This window comes from Stegostoma tigrinum, chromosome 43 (genome assembly GCF_030684315.1).
Source record: "Stegostoma tigrinum isolate sSteTig4 chromosome 43, sSteTig4.hap1, whole genome shotgun sequence".
Taxonomy (NCBI): Eukaryota; Metazoa; Chordata; class Chondrichthyes; order Orectolobiformes; family Stegostomatidae; genus Stegostoma; species Stegostoma tigrinum.
The window spans coordinates 5,349,185-5,366,113 of NC_081396.1; the positions used below are offsets into that span (position 1 = coordinate 5,349,185).

Sequence of the window (16,929 nt, forward strand, 5' to 3'; positions counted from 1 at the left end):
TGTGCCAAATGGTCAGGAGATGAGCTGGAAACAAAAGAAACTAGGACACAGAAAATGCTGGCTACCTTTCCGAAATCTCCTTTAAAAAAAACTGTTCAAACTGTGCGCTGATGATTTCTCATCTCTTTTCAGGTTACAATGTTTATTTAACAGGAGACTGAGAGGAGTAACATTGTGTAATGATTACTATACGGATGAATGCAGAACGTTGGTGACTGTCGAAGCTGGTAAGTGACTCCACACAGCACCTTATTGTCTGCCATCTCATATAACTTTGCATTGAGTATTAGAATCTTTAGTTGCAAAGAAACTTCAACAAACCTCTTCTGAGTTATCTTCTCTGTCACAGTTTCTGAATTATTAGCAGATCAGGAGAGTCAAGGTCTGATTTGATCAGAGGAAAGTATGTATCAGACCTAGCCCTGAGCCTGTGGTTTCACATTAGCTGGGTCATTATTAATTTACAGGTCAATAGTGGGCCACCATGAATAGTGGAGAACACAGACCCCAGGAACACGAATGACACTTTGTGTCAGTCAGAGACTGTCTTCCTGTAGGATTGCCTCAGAGAGAGAAGGAGGGTGAGCGTCGCCATATTTTGAGAACATTGCTTAAAAAGGAGAAGGCTTTTATTTTGACACTCACATTCTCATTTTTAAAACGTCAGACCTAAGTATAGAACTGACAACATTTTTCTACGTCAATGTAGATGCATTTTGGATGTCACTAAAACAGTGACTGGTTTGTGGAAATTAAGCTGCTACAGGATACAATTCAAACGGGGTTTTATCGGAGAATGGGTAGAATGCTCATTCAGAACCTGCAAAAAAACAAATGTGACAATTTCTGGAGCATTGTCGAAAGTACATCGCATCACCACAAAGTTTGGTGGGCTATGTGGAGGGAAGAGCATGAGCCGTTTACAGCGTAGAATGGAGGGTAAAAGTTTGCTCTCTTGACTTGATGACAAATCGATTTTTTTTGGAGCAAGTCCTGTTAAGATTCATTCGGCAGTCTCCTGAAAAGTTTTTTTTTCTCCTTTGTGAAGTGATTGTTCAATCTGAGCTGCATTGATTCGAGTTTAGAAGAAGGAAAATGATCTAATTTAAAGATATGGAACTGTTCAGGGATAGATATTGGGTGGAATTTAATCTATGCTAAATAGGCTACACAGGGATCACAGTTTGAGATTAAGAGATCGGCAATAAGAGCTGCAAAGATTTGTAATAATTCAGTCAAACTGTTATCTTGAATCTGCAACACTCTCGAACTGAAAAATATAGCTGAAGCTGATAGCCCAAATATTTTCGCTTGGTCTCTCTTCTCTGAGGACTAGAGAAGCTCGATGAGATTTCGTGGCAATATTGCATACAATGGGCTAGTCAATGGGGTGAATGAGACAGACCCAAAAACAATGGAATATCAATGGAATAAATGGACACATTAGAAATGTGGAGCTTATTCAAGGAAAAGCCCCTGTGTGTCCTAGATAAGATAAGGCAGGGAGGAAGCTGTAAAGCTCGGGAGCCGTGTTTTACGAAGGGGTGGAATCTCTGGTCAAGAGGAAGAAGAAGGCTTATGTTAGGATGAGATGTGAAGGCTCAGTTAGGGCGCTTGAGGGCTACGCGGTAGCCAGGAAAGACCGAAAGAGAGAGCTCAGAACAGTCAGGAGGAGACTCGAGAAGTTGTTGGCGGATAGGATCACGGTAAACCCTAAGGCTTTCTATAGGTATTTAAGGAGTAAAAGAATGATGAAAGTAAGATTAGGGCCAATCAATGATAGTTGTGCTACGTTGTGTGTGGAGTGAGAGGAGATAGGGGAAGCACTAAATGAATATTTTTCAACAGTATTCACTCTAGAAAACGACAATGTTGTCAAGGAGAATACTGAGATACAGGCTACTAGACTAGGTGGGATTGAGGTTCACAAGGAAGAGGTATTAGAAATCCTACACAGGGTTAAATGCCTTTGGCATTGATCTTTAACTCGTCATTGTCTACAGGAATAGTGCCAGATGACTGGAGGATAGCAAATGTGGTTCCCCTGTTCAAGAAGGGGAGTAGAGACAACCCCGGTAATTATAGACCAGTGAGCCTTACCTCAGTTGTTGGTAAAGTGTTGGAAAAGGTTATAAGGGATAGGATTTATCATCATCTAGAAAAGATTAAATTGATTAGGGAAAGTCAGCACGATTTTGTGAGGGGAAGGTTGTGCCTCACAAGCCTTATTGAGTTCTTCGAGAAGGTGACCAAACAGGTAGATGAGAGTAAACCGGTTGATGTGGTGTATATGGATTTCACCAAGGCGTTCGATAAGGTTCCCCACAGTAGGCAATTGTACAAAATGCGGAGGAATGGAATTGTGGGAGATATAGCAGTTTGGATCAGAAATTGGCTTGCTGAAAGAAGACAGAGTGTGGTAGTTGATGGGAAATGTTCATCCTGGAGACCAGTTACTAGTAGTGTACCGCAAGGGTCGGTGTTGGGTCCACTGCTGTTTGTCATTTTTATGAATGACCTGGATGAGGACATAGAAGGATGGGTTAGTAAATTTGCAGACGACACTAAGGTCGGTGGAGTTATGGATAGTGATGAATGATGCTGTAGGTTGTAGAGAGACATAGATAAGCTGCAGACCTGGGCTGAGAGGTGGCAAATGGAGTTTAATGTAAACAAGTGTGAGGTGATGCACTTTGGTAGGAGTAACCAGAAGGAAAAGTACAGGGCTAATGGTAAGATTCTTAGTCGTGTAGATGAGCAGAGAGATCTCGGTGTCCATGTACACAGATCCTTGAAAGTTGCCACCCAGGTTGACAGGGCTGTTGAGAAGGCATACAGTGTTTTAGCTTTTATTAATAGAGGGATCGAGTTCTGGAACCAAGAGGTTATGGTGAAGCTGTACAAAACTCTGGTGCGGCCGCACTTGGAGTATTGTGTACAGTTCTGGTCACCGCATTATAAGAAGGATGTGGAAGCTTTGGAAAGGGTGCACAGGAGATTTACTAGGATGTTGCCTGGTATGGAGGGAAGGTCTTACGAGGAAAGTGGCTGAGGGACTTGAGGCTGCTTTCATTAGAGAGAAGAAGGTTGAGGGGTGACTTAATTGAAACACATAAAATAATCAGAGGGTTGGATAGGGTGGATGGGGGGAGCCTTTTTCCTAGGATGGTGACAACGAGCACGAGGGGGCATAGCTTTAAATTGAGGGGTGAAAAATATAGGACAGATGTCAGAGATGGTTTCTTTACTCAGAGAGTAGTAAGGGAATGGAAGGCTTTGCCTGCAACGGTAGTAGATTCGCCAACTTTAGGTACATTTTATTCGCCATTGGATAAGCATATGGGCGTACATGGAATAATGTCAGTTAAACGGGCTTGAGATCGGTATGACAGCTTGGCACAACATCGAGGGCCGAAGGGCCTGTACTGTGCCGTAATGTTCTATGTCTATGTCTATCAATGTATCATGCTCAATGTTACAACAATTCAAGTCATGAAGGTGGAGAAATTCAGAAACTGTCGTGGTGAAATGAGGAACACGTTACCAGAGTGATTAGAGCACATTGTATTGAGTCATTCATGGAAAGATTTGACAACACAGAGATGAGAACAGAATAGACATACACAGTGTGCTGGATAGACAATTTAAATTAGGTTTCGTTCGAGGTCAGGCGTATTAATATATGCACGAGCATATCAGTTGGGATGAATAACCTGATTCCTAACTTGATACTTCATGCAAACTTAAAAAGAAAAAGCCCACTCCCAGTGCACAGAAGTAAACGAATTGATTCAGAAATTGAAATTTAGGGAGAACTGAAGGAGAGTTCCCAATCAGTAACAACAGTTCGACACCACCAACTCCCCCGCCCCCGACTCATCCCTCAAGAAATATTACAGGTTGAACACAATCTATGACTGAGCTATGCTGGCGCAGATTACCAAGTCTGCAAAGAAAGAAAAAATGCACAAAGGAAAAGCAGAAAAGAAAACGATGTTACTCGGAAATATTTCACGTTGGTGGTAATCAGGAAAGAGACTCGATTTGGAAATGAAACATAATGTAGATGAAAAATCTGTTAGCATCTCCTTCAAAAACAAAAATGTAAATAAATGTATATAGTTAAGTTAATGGTACTGCTCAAACACAGCATTTATTTTGGATTTTGCTGAGCACATTGATGCAACACAGTTAGATTACGATTGGGCAGTTATTTATGGAAATTGATTATAAAGTGATAGATCCATGCGGCATGGAAACATGGCATTTCATCCAAATGGTCAGGGTAGACAAGGGATCGTAAACTGAAGTAGTCCCATTTCCCTGAGTTTGGCCCATATCCCTTGAAATATTTCTTATTTCTGTATTTGTCTAAATGTCTTTTAAATGTTTTAACTGTACCTGTATCTAATACGTCCTCCAGCAATTCATTTCATATCTCTTTCCCGTTTCACCGTAAGTCTGTGCTTTTCAGCTTTCAAAGTTAGTATAATGTGTTCCCTCGGATTTGTCTATCAACAGAATAAATAGAAACAGAAATAAAACTTACATCACAGAGCATACATGATAGCATTCAGTGCCACGTGTGGTTACTGTTCTCTTCAGGGTTCTTTGCAACTATTCCCATGGTACATGTCTTCTCCCCAGAACGCTGTATTTTCTGCTTGATTCTGCTGCCGTTGATTACCTATTTGAAATTACTGCTGAAACAGTTTCGACCATCAGTTTTGACAATGTATTCCACATTTTAAGAAATAAAAACATAAAAGAAAATGTCACTTCAGTGCCTCATTGGTTCATATTTCAATAAGAGAAAATAGATTCAAATTGACTACTAACAATTTGAATTGTCTCAAAACAGAACAGTTTTGGTGATTTACAATTTCTCCATGTAACAGAGGCTGGATAAGTAATAATGTTGCATATCATCTCACAGATTCCAATTCACTGGGGTCCCAGACTCCACCTCTACAAACCTCTGCTGCGGGTGACACCAATACTTTAAGCTGTGATTATCCATGGTTCTGTCAGTAAACAATTTACTGGTACAGTCAGTCATCAGGACAAGCTCCGAAATACCTCCTTCAAAGAAACACATCAGAAAGAGCAGAGTGAAGAGACTGCTTCTGGAGTACGAGCTTCTGCTTCTATTGATCCTTGGACTGAAATAGATCAGTTAATTATCTCTCGAATACCAGTCAGTGATTCTGCTGTTTATTACTGTGCACGGAGTCGGCGCTCAGCACACTCAGTGATACAGTGCACGGAGAGAAATATACAAAAACCTGAACATGGTGGGGATTACCAACACGGCGATACAGAGCTGGAATTCAGCTGTACAAAAACCAAAACACGGTGGGGAATACTGACACCGTGATACAGAGCTGGGGAAAAGCTGGTTAAAAAAAAACTTCAGAGATAGTAGGAACTGCAGCTGCTGGAGAATCTGAGAAAACGAAATGTAGAGCTGGATAAACACAGCAGACCAAGCAGCATCAGAGGAACAGGAAAGCTGACGTTTCGGGCCTAGACCCTTCTTCAGAAATGGGGGGTGGGAAGGGGATTCTGAAATAAATAGGGAGAGAGGGGGACGTGGATAGAAAACGGATAAAGGAGAGAGAATTTACAGCAAAAAGAAAGAGGGCCCGACGCATGTTAAACTGATAAAATCTTATGTAACATAATTATTGCTAAAATCAAGTCAATTATTAACATTGACGGGGTTTGGTGCAATATTTAACATTAGTATTCAATTAATATAAAGTCTGGCATAATGGGAAAAATAATATGGCCCCATGCTATAATAGCTGTGGTTTGGTGCATTTGTACAGAAGCAGAAACAGCAACTATCACAATAATATTTGAGACATTACTGATTTTTAAAAGATAGATACGATTCATGGAGTTCAAACTGGAATGCTGTGCATGGAATTCATCAAGGAATCTCGGACCTTTACAAAAATATTCAGATGGATGCACGTAAAATTACACTGTTAGACTTTTGAATAAGTTCATGAATCGGAAGGTGAGGAGAGATATGGGCCAAGAACAAACAGATGAGTGTTTAATTTGAAAACATGTTCTGTGTGAACTGGTTGGGCCTAAGGATCTGTTTCCATGCTGTCTGATCTATGAACACAAAGTGATATTGGCTCTTGTGCGATAATCAATAAAGACAGTCAAGTAGAATTATGCTGAAGATAGAACTTGAACAGACTTAGCAATATTTACAGAGTGTAAGCTTACTGTGACAATCAATGACGTAGGGACGTTTAAAAATATAACGTGTTCTTTGATGAATACAATCCGAACCACAGGCATATTCATAATGCATGGGGGCAGGGGTAGAGGGCAGTATTGTTCAGATTCTTTCAACAAAAAGTTGTCGAAAGACCGACACAGGACGATGCTAAATTGATAATTAAGGAGAAAGATTAGTGAAATAATTATCAGGTTGACGATCACGGGCACAACCACACCTCCAAATCAAAAGGTAAAGAATAGTTAAATAATAATGGGTACCTTGTAGAGCCCTGATAGAATTATGGCTTGCTGAAATAATTGCACGGTCCAGAACTTGTACAGTGTCATCAGAGCCAGTTAATAAACAAGCAAAGAGAGAATATCCTCTATAAATCTCAGATACTAAGGATTGCATAATGATAATCACGGCCTAGTGAAAAATTAACGCAGGCAGAATGCAGGGAATTCGTCCAATTAAATCAATGACAATCTCAATATTAATGAGGGCCCTAATTTTATTACCAAGTTAAATCACGTCAGTTTAGGATCAAAATGGATCTAAAAGTTGTGATCCATTTTCTCGTACATTCCATACTGATTATAAATAGCTCAGATGGGGATAAGTTACTTAAGATGTGAAAATTGCAGCCCTTTATTAAACAGGCATGAATCACTGGTTAATCGTGTGCAATCTGGTGACTATTGGGAAGCTGGAGGAAGGGTCCCTGTATACAAAAATGGAGGAGGCCAAAAAATCAGTGCTGAAGGCAAGTCTGAACTGTTTGCTACCTATTTACTCAGAAGTACTGAGTGGACAATCGTCTTAGTTTTCTCCTGCGGTCCCAACATTAGATTAAGGCTGCATATTACATCAGCAAAATATCTTTCCCATTATCATCAATTCATCATGCAATGATGTCTGATCTTTGACCTGTTGACCTAAATACTTCCTTCACTTGCGTGAAAGCTGGTAGCGACTCGTGAACAAGGAGCCCAAGATCTGTCAAAAGACTGGCACATCACATACTTCACCATTTGAGAAACACTGTGCCTTCTACATTTCCAACCAATGCGGATAACGTCACAATTTGACATATTATCTACCGTCTGCCATATTCATTCCCGTAGAGTTAGCTCGCTTCAGCCGAATTGAATTCTCCCTGTAGCTAACATATAACACTAGTTATATGGCATCAGAAATTTTAGAAATATTATGATTAATATGACCATTTTAGAGACTGTCGAGCTCTGTAGCCCCAATACAAACTCTTGAGGCTTTCCCATTACTAACAGTCGGCTATCCTGGGTATAATTCAATTCTTTCTATTGCTTGATTTCTACGTGCTTATTCATCACAGCAGATTAACATCAACATGTTGCTCTCTAAAGGTACTTGCAGTCTTTCTGTGTAGGGTCTTATCAATAACTTTCAAATGTCAGAATACAGCACACCCACTGGATCTCCTTCATCGGTGCTGCAATCAAAATCCACAAAACAAATTCCAGTGAATTTGTCAAAATTTATTTTCCTTTTCTGAGTCGATTTTGACTCAGTGCAGCACGGTATTGTTTTCTAAGCGTCCACTTGTCATATCCCTTATCATATCACCTGAAATGCGCTTATTTCTGACACTGAACAGTCTGTGGTTCCAATTTTCTAATACTCCCCTTTTTAAATAGTCGGGTTGCTTTACATTTTTTTTAATCCCCAAGAATCTTTCTGGAATTTATCAAGTTTCGAACGACAGCCATCAATGCACTCATTGTCTTTCCACCCACTTCATTCAAGACTCTGCGGCGCTGCCCATTTGGCCCAGGGATTTATCAACCTGTAGTGCAAGAAGTATTCTATTCTCACGTAACAACGGATTTGTATGCATTAGCCTGTCCCTCGTGTGTCATGTTATATTGGTGAAACGTAACTTCAAATGGTTGATCTTTAAACAGAGATGAATGTTAAGATAACCATTGAATGAAAATCTTTAAATCAGCTAATACCTAAAGGCACGAGGTAAGGATTCTCTACAAAGCAGAGAATGACTGAGACAGCCATCTATTTAGACATACTGCCTGAATTCGTATTTTGTTGTCTGGACTCCAGGTAAAGAGATGGCAAAACACATGGAAGGTGATTTCAGAACTTTAAAACGAAAAATCCCTGCTGTGTGGAAACAGGCCATTGGGCCCAAAAAATATCCACCGACGTTCCAAGGAACATCACACTCGACTAATTCCCCTAACCCTGCATACCCCATGGCTAATCCACCTAACACACAGATCCCTGGACACCAGGGACTATTTACCATAACCTGTTCACCTAAATGGCACATTTTTTGACTAAAGGAGAAAGTAAAACCTCCAAAAAGAGCCGCCTGAGGCTAGGATTGAACCCCACTTGCTAAATTCTGTGAGGCAGCAGATATACAGACAGAAACCGTTCTTGCAGGTAACTGTTTTCATTCAAAGAAGTGCATGTAATTGTGCTCTTTTCTAAAGTAGCAAATAGAAAGCATGAAACAGTGAATTATTCTGTTTCTTCACTGAACTGAAACTAAGGTACATGTTTGAACTTAATTGACGCTCTCAAGACCCTGATGTGAAATAAAAGGGATACGTTTCACTTGTGTCAAGCAGCTGAAATGAGGAGTTTCAAGCATTTCATTAGTTTATAATAAGTGATGGATGGCCCAGCACATAGCCCTTTCCATTTATTATCCAACTCTTGCTATTATTGGCGTCCTTGGCAAGATGAAAGATTCCAAATGTTTATTTTTAAGTGCACCAAAATCTTTTCCGCTCCATTTTAAAAGTGTTTGATTTTTTCTGGTATTCTCAACTGAATAAAATTCAACTGATGTTCCGATATATAAATATGCATACGTTATATGATACTCGATTGTGCTGACTTGCAAAATGCAGCAAGATTATAATCAAACTGCTATTCTAAGCAAATTTAGAAGAATTGCTAATTGGATTATTAACACGTGAATCATAATCTATGGGCATTGCCTAAATTCTATGCAATGCTGGAAACTACAAACTAATATTTTTGCTGTTACATAGAATAATCACTGTCATAATGTTCAATACTTTTACGCAGCGATTACATGTTATTTTCGACGAAAGGCATTAAAGATCCGTCGTTATTTTAAACAATCAAAGTATATCTAGTCATTACTCAAGAGTGTTCAATAATATTTCCCGCAGCCAATTTGTTAGCGATCGTCATTTTATTACAATCATCATTGCTGGCTCTCTAGATTAACAGTCCAGCAATAATACCACGAGGCCATCTCCTCCACCCTGCCCTCTCCATTCCCAGATGAAGGCCAATCCTGGGAGGCAGGAGGGCGAGCATGGAATAACAGCTGATTTAATTCGGACACAAACGGCCTCTTCAGTCAATAAATTAATCAGATATTTTAGAGATGAATATGAGCGAAGGGCGGTGGCGCCAAAAGCTACGGATGGACGACTTTCAACATTGAAAACCCATCAACCTCATCAATAAGACTCATCTGAAACATTCAAAGCGAAGATTTTTTCCCTTAGGAGATGCTGTGTAATATCAAAACCAGCATAAATTGGCCAAATACATCTCTGTGTGCCATTGTGCCAGTGAAAATTTGTTAATTTTCAAACAGTGTACACGGAGACTACTGAAACTCCCCAATGTTTTCTTCTTTTTTTGCCTTAACTCTGAGTTTTTATTTTGACTGTTGGGCAATAATTTGAAAGGTTATACAAAAGAGAGTTGGAGAAGGATAAGTAAATTTGCGTAAATTTCAAGTTATTTGAAAAGAGCTGGCATAGACAGGATGGGCAGAATGATCTCCTAATGTGCTGTGCTTTTTCACTGCTTCATTGTATATCAGTTTTCTACCAGAATTCCTGACGACTCCAGCCAAATTCTATTTCGTCGAACAAAAGTGCTGTCTAACTGCACTGATTAAAGGCCTAACTAGGGCCCCTTTTCTGCTCCCTTTAGTGAAGTGTTTCTGTAATGCAGTATTTATCATATTCACCTCATAGGCAAAAACTAAGGCATTTCAAATTGGACATTAAAACAACTTAACACTATTGCTAACAACGTTTAAGTCAGTACATGCACCTTTGCCTTCCATGACCGTGTGGCTCTTGACGGCCATCAAAACTGAATACTTTTGGAAATCTTTTCTCCGTTTTCAGCCACTACTTCTGTTATCTGATAGCCATTGAGGACTGGCTGACTCGGTGGTCTGTCCAGCAGTCATTAACAACAATTATCATTTTGTTATGTACATCCTTTTCATCCAGACAATCCCTCCAAGGCCACTGAGCCCAACGAGTCCAATCTAATCCTTTCCAAAATCTCAGCTGGCAACGTATTAGGATGCCTGAGCTCTCAATACCAAAGTGAATCATCATTGCCCAGTTCAAGGAACGTCCTTGAATGTCAGATGGGGGAAACGCCTTCCATTAAGAAATCAATGTACATGTCAATACGTGGGAGAGCCTCATTCAGGAGAAACCAGCCCGAATCGTACTTTTTTCGAACTGATACAACATTTTGAAGGACCCGCCTCCAAGTCAAAGGAGGGAGAGGAGCCCGAGAAAGACATACAAACAATTTCATGGCCAAGGACCAATTCCACCACCAAAGCATCTTGCAATTGCTTGATTATAATTGTGGATCTTAAATCTGGCTCATCAGCCACACAAGAACCCGTATAAAACGTGATATGGAACCTCTTAGGTAGAAAACCAAATCTGTGAACGAAGATTTTGAGAAGAAAGACCAGTTTAAACATGTTGCATACTGGACTCTGGCGAGGTAGGAGACTAATTTAAAACCTGCGGAATAGTAGTCAGATGTGCTTTCCATTGAACCACTTGTCCATTCAGAGCTTTAACTTACGTCGTGCAGGATTATGGCATTAATAGGACCATGAGCGGGAACGTTAAATTCCACAATGTGAACAACCAATTAAGGTAATAACCATAACTGTCTCAACACAACTACCAAATGTGTTGCATTTTTTCTGGAAACCAAAGCATCGTTGTCCTCAGGTGGGTATTTCTGGTTTGCCTCTTTCTATGATGGAACTTTCTATCATTTCATTCATAGTCATTCCTTCTTTTATTATTCGTTCCAGCAGAATGTATTTCATGCCGAGTAAAAGGTCTTTTGGAGTCAAAATCTTGAAAATATTCAACGAGAAGCTTCTGGCCATTTCTACTCCAGGATGATGAATCAGATGAGTTTAACAACGCCTGTTATTTGCATTGCCCATTTACTACAGCTCAGCCCCTCAAAGCAGTCCTCTGTTAGCAGTAACCTGCCTAGTCCCTTCTTGCAGTACATCCACTGAACAGATTATCACAGGTCCACTTTCTGCACATTGAAACACACGGCGTTATTATAAACTGTTTCAAACTTTATTGCTGTGCACAATATTGAAAGGTGATTGTTACTGGAAATAATTGGCACTGCACATTTCTGCAGTCAGTGTCTGGGCGAATCAGATTGATGAACTCCTGGTGTGTCTTTAAGAAGATGTATACAAACGCATCACAACTCAATACCTTTTGTCTTAACTTCCGTGGTCCTGCTTTACAGGCTCTCACTGAGAAATATTGGAACAAAATAATACGAGCCATTTTGATCAAGTGATTAATGCAAAGGATGGAATGAGGTGCACACCTCTGTGGTGGCGGGGCTCAGTTTGTTAAAGTAAACAGGAAATCTTGCCTTGAAATCACAGCAGTTCGAGTACATCCTTTAAAGATCCAACCATGGATTTGATGATGCCTGAGATAAAATTGTCCCAGTACACCCAAGCGAGGAGTGAATATAATGTCACTGAAATTGGCCATCAGATTGGGATGGAGAATGTTGGTTCAGAAGTAACTGTTCTACGGTGGAATATTGACCTTCCAAAAGAATGAGGGCACTTATCCACAGTATACTGGAAAATATAGTCAACAGTAATAGCAGACTCTTAAGAAAATGATTTGTGACTGACAACAAAGACATCATAGTGAGGAAGAATGATTTTAGTAAGGGGTTAAACTAACCACGTTTAAGTCAGGAACTTAAAGACAATTTTCTTTGCTTTAAAATGTACATGCAGAGACATACAATACCAGGAAGTGGGCTAGGAAAGAATTTTCTTTTTTAAAAAGAAAAAGAATGGTGTAAGTATACTGCAAAACAAAACAAAACTCCGTCTACTTGTTTAACAAGGCAGTAGCTTCCAGTGTGCACTTAACAGGTTGAATAATGGAAGATGGAGAGAGAGAGGCGCCAAACCGGTAATGCTGTTTTCATTCCAGGTTCAATGCCACAATTAAAACAGCAGAACAATGATTATGAGAGCTCTACACAGCCAACAAATACACAACCTGGTTCCTGAGGGATCTGAACGTAAAAATGAAATATCTGAATGTCACTTTTCAATGAATACAAAACAAATGGAGGGGAATGGCTTTATTGTTGGACAAACTCGTGCTCAAGGGTAACATGAGTTCAGTGATAATCAGGTGAAGTAATCATCAGAATTATTCACATAACACTTATTTTTGCAGATAACGGAGAGCGTAAATTATTTTTTATTTATCTGAACTCTAGGCTTCCATGTCAATTCAATTCTTATAGTTTTACTGTTTCAATACATTCGCTCAACGTCTCCTTCAGCAGTGCCATCAAAAACTACAAAGCCTCCTAACTGTAAGAAAAGTTAAAAAAAACTATTTCACTACCAGACGCTGCAATTTCCTCTCCAAAGCACACCCCAACATATTTGAACTTTATCACGTTCTTGACCAGTAGCCAGGTCAAAATCATAGTGTTTTTTTTCCCAAAAACGTTGGGGTGTACTTTCGCCAGACTGGCAGTTGTTGACATTGTGGTAACGTCACTGGCTTCACAATTCAAGTTATCAGATTAAGTGTTAGAGTTCATGGATCCCATCATTTCATATGCAGCGGTTTGGCCTGATATTCGCAAAATATTGAGTCAAAGCTAAATGTGTAGAAATGACCATGAAAGTCTCATTGGTATGCTTAAATAATGCCTTACGCAACTGCAGCGAATTCCTTGAACCATTAGTCAAAGTACCTAACAATGAAGGCAATGTTGCCAATATGTTACCTCATCCAAATATATGAATGGTGAATATCTAGGGTTGCTAAATTTCTAAACGAACCATTTCCCTAACATTTTACCGAGTTAGACAGATATTTAATCAAAAAGACAGTCAAGGATCATGTTAGCAAGGCAATAAGATGGATTTCAAGATCTTCAAATCATCTGTAATCCTGTTGAAAAACAGAGTCTAGATGGACTAAATGGCCAATTTCTGTTCGTACATCTACACTCTCTTGCGCTCTGATGATTATTGATGAAATTCTACTCGTCATGAATTGTCATGAAAATTTAACTCTCTGTGTGCCTTCAGAGTTGCTCCTGCTGCTTGTTCGTATTTCATGCTATCACCGCCCTCTGGTGGCAGCCGGTTATAATTAATTTTTACCACATTCAGAGAAAATTGGCAACTTAGAGCCATAAAGTCACAGAAATGTGCAGCAAGGAAAGAGTCCATTTGGCCCAATTCGCCCATAATGATTCGATATCCGAAACAAATCTAGGCCCATTTGAAAACATTTGGCCCATATTTAAGACAGTCAATCCTATTCACATACCCATCAAAATGCACTTTTAATGTTGTAATTGTACCAGCCTCCACCACTTCACATCACAGCTCACATATAAGCCCAGTCACCTGCTTTAAAATTTGCCCTCAAGGTCCCTTTTAATTCTTTCCTCTTTCAAATTAAACCTATGTCCTCTAGTTTTTGACTCCCCCATCGTGGGGAAACAGTCTTCTGTATTCACACTATCCATGCTCTCATGATTTTATAAACTTCTATAAGGTCACCTGTCACGCTCCGACGCTACATGGAAGACCGTCTCAGCCAATTCAGCCTCTTAATCGAGCTCATCTATTCAATTCTGGCAACATCCTCATGAATCTTTTGACAATGTGTTCTGCTTTAATACCGTAGTCATTTACTATACGGGCATGCATTTACTAAGCAATTGCTTTGTGATGGAATTCATATCCTTTCGGCATTTTAAATGAATTCAACAGACAAAGTGTAATGCACAAAGTGGAGAGAATGTCTGTGGTAGAGTTCAGCTGACGGCAATTATTGAAAAGAATTTCATTGTCACATAGTCAGCACAATATGATGGGTCGAACGGCCTGCTTCTGTGCTGTACAGTTCCGTGACTGACAACAACTGCAGGTTCAATTTCTTGACTGAATCAACAAGAAATTATGATGTTATTGGCATCGGTCCAGATGTGAACTGCTGGCAAAGAATGAACTAATTTCCATAGATGTATAAAAATGCACATTAAAAATCAGCCTAACAGCAGAAGCCTCCTGTGATAGAGACGTTTACTGGTGGCACTGACTCATTAATTAGTCGACATGAAATGTCTTTAATTGCTTAGTATTGTTCAAATGTGAATTACTCCACAATTTCTTATAAAATTTTAACCATGTCTGCATGATCCTGGACTACCAAATCGATCACTCACCATTCTGGGCCTACAAATATGAAGGTAGCGAGGCACTATTCAATAACCCCACCAAGTGTTTGACATTGTTCGAGCTGAACCACTGTTTCATTATTAAAATCATGTCACTGTCTCTCAAACGTGTGTTTAATCTAAATTGGTTGCTACAATTTCTACACCATATCAACACTGAAAATTTGAAACATTTTGGGACACTTAAAAAAGTATTATATATACTTTGTTTTTTACATTCTCTGAACTGATGGTATTAGTTTATTTTAGTAACAGGTTATTAATGATCAAAGGTTTGTGTTCGAATGAGAGGCATGAGGTATCAGCCTGAATTCGGGAACTACTTCAGATCCGGCTGTGCCCTCCATGTATTCTTAACGCACTGTCATGTTCACTGGCTCACTGACAGTTTTTGAATGGGGTCAGCCCAGTTCTGAATCTCTGTGGGGTTCAGTGCACAGTGATACATCGCGGAGTCTGTAAGTTCTGTGTTCAACACTTTCAGGTGGATAGTCCGGTTCACATGATCAAACTCTGAGGAAAACCTGTCTCCTGGATGTCTCTCTGTTTCCTTGATATATTGGTTTCTCTTCAGCACATACTCCATGGAGCCACTGGAATGCTTCCGGTACCAGAACAAGTAAGCACTGCTGCTTGATGTAGTTGTGTAATTACAGAATAACACGACATCTTCCCCTTCATTCACTGTGATTGCAGCCGGTGTTTGTGAGACAGAATCTGCACGACAAAGTCCTGTAACAATCAGGAGAGACAGTAAATTTGAAAAGTCACCTCATTATTCTTATCTCCCAGAATCAGTCCATTTATCTTGAACAAAAACCTGTGAAATAACGTACAAAAAGCTAAACAAGAATCTATTTCATATAACTTAGCGACTGGGACCCGGAAGGGCTTCTACAGGTGAGATAAAATGTCCACTGATACACAGGCCACAACTTGTAACGAGGTGAATTTCCATTTCACCTCCAAATTTGAAGGTAAAAAAATGAAAACACATGCGGACCTCAAAAGCACAGCCCTTACCACGGCGTCTCAGCGGCCTGAGTCCCGTCTGGATTCAAGCCAAACTCTTCCACTGTCATTCATTCTGGTATGTTCGCTAATTTCTGCCTGACTATTAAGGACAACTTAAGACCCAGATTCCTCCCCCTTTATTCACTGAGGGAACAAGGGTGTTGCTCACTAGGCAGAATTACCCCGGGTCAGTTTAAAATCAACCATATTGCTGTGGCTCTGGAGTCATGTATAGGCTAGACCAGTTAAGGATGACAGTTTCACTCCCTAAAGGACATCAGTGAATCAGATTTTTTTTTCTCCCCAAAAGTCGACAAGAGATGCATGGCCATCATCAAATTCTGAACTCCATGTCTTGTATGAGCTCAAATTCCACTATCTGCTGTGACGGGATTTGAACCCAGGTCGTGGATATTTTCTGGGTGCCTTGAATTAACAGTCAAATAATAATACATCTAAGCCATTGCTCCCCGCCCACTCCCCACGAACCCCCTCCCCCCGTTGTCATCAACAGAGAATATGTTGCTGCCTCTGTTTTCTATCATTGCCTGAGTAAATGTAATTCCTGGCAAAGATCTGAAGTAGAAAGTTCCACAAGTTGTGAACCTACCAGCTAAAAGAGTTGCAGATGTGAGGAATAAACACACAGTTCCAGCCGACATGCTTGCAGAGAGATCACGGTGAACTTGTGCTGAACTGATCGAAGCTAAAAGGTTTTTTTGTCAAGAATTCAGAACAGGTTGGGTAATTTCCGGATCTTATTGGTTCATTGTTGGAAAACACATCAGATGACAGCCAATGAAGTTCAAGCTCCTTTACTCTTAAATTTGAGGAAGCAGTTTCAAGCTGCTATGAGCCACACTTCAAATCCTAGCTGTTGTGAGAAAGGAACAAAGCTCTGAAAAAAAGGATCCCTGGACCTGAAACTTTGACTCTGCTTTCTCTACACACATAATGCCAGATCTGCTGAGTTTCTCCAGTAATTTTCGTTTTTGTTTAAGATTTCCAGCAGCTGCAGTTCTTCACTTGTTGTTTAAAGATCAAAGTGAATTTGTTCAAACGACAGCAGGGTC

At 40.0% G+C, this 16,929-nt stretch overlaps 1 gene segment (V, D, J or C); it reads right to left on the reverse strand.

Moving 5' to 3' along the window:
• Positions 1-4,550: 4,550 nt before the first annotated feature.
• On the reverse strand, positions 4,551-16,531 carry LOC132206768 (T cell receptor alpha variable 19-like). The segment is given in 3 exon segments: positions 4,551-4,591; positions 15,272-15,574; positions 16,467-16,531. Coding segments are annotated over 3 exon segments (396 nt in total).
• Positions 16,532-16,929: the final 398 nt, after the last annotated feature.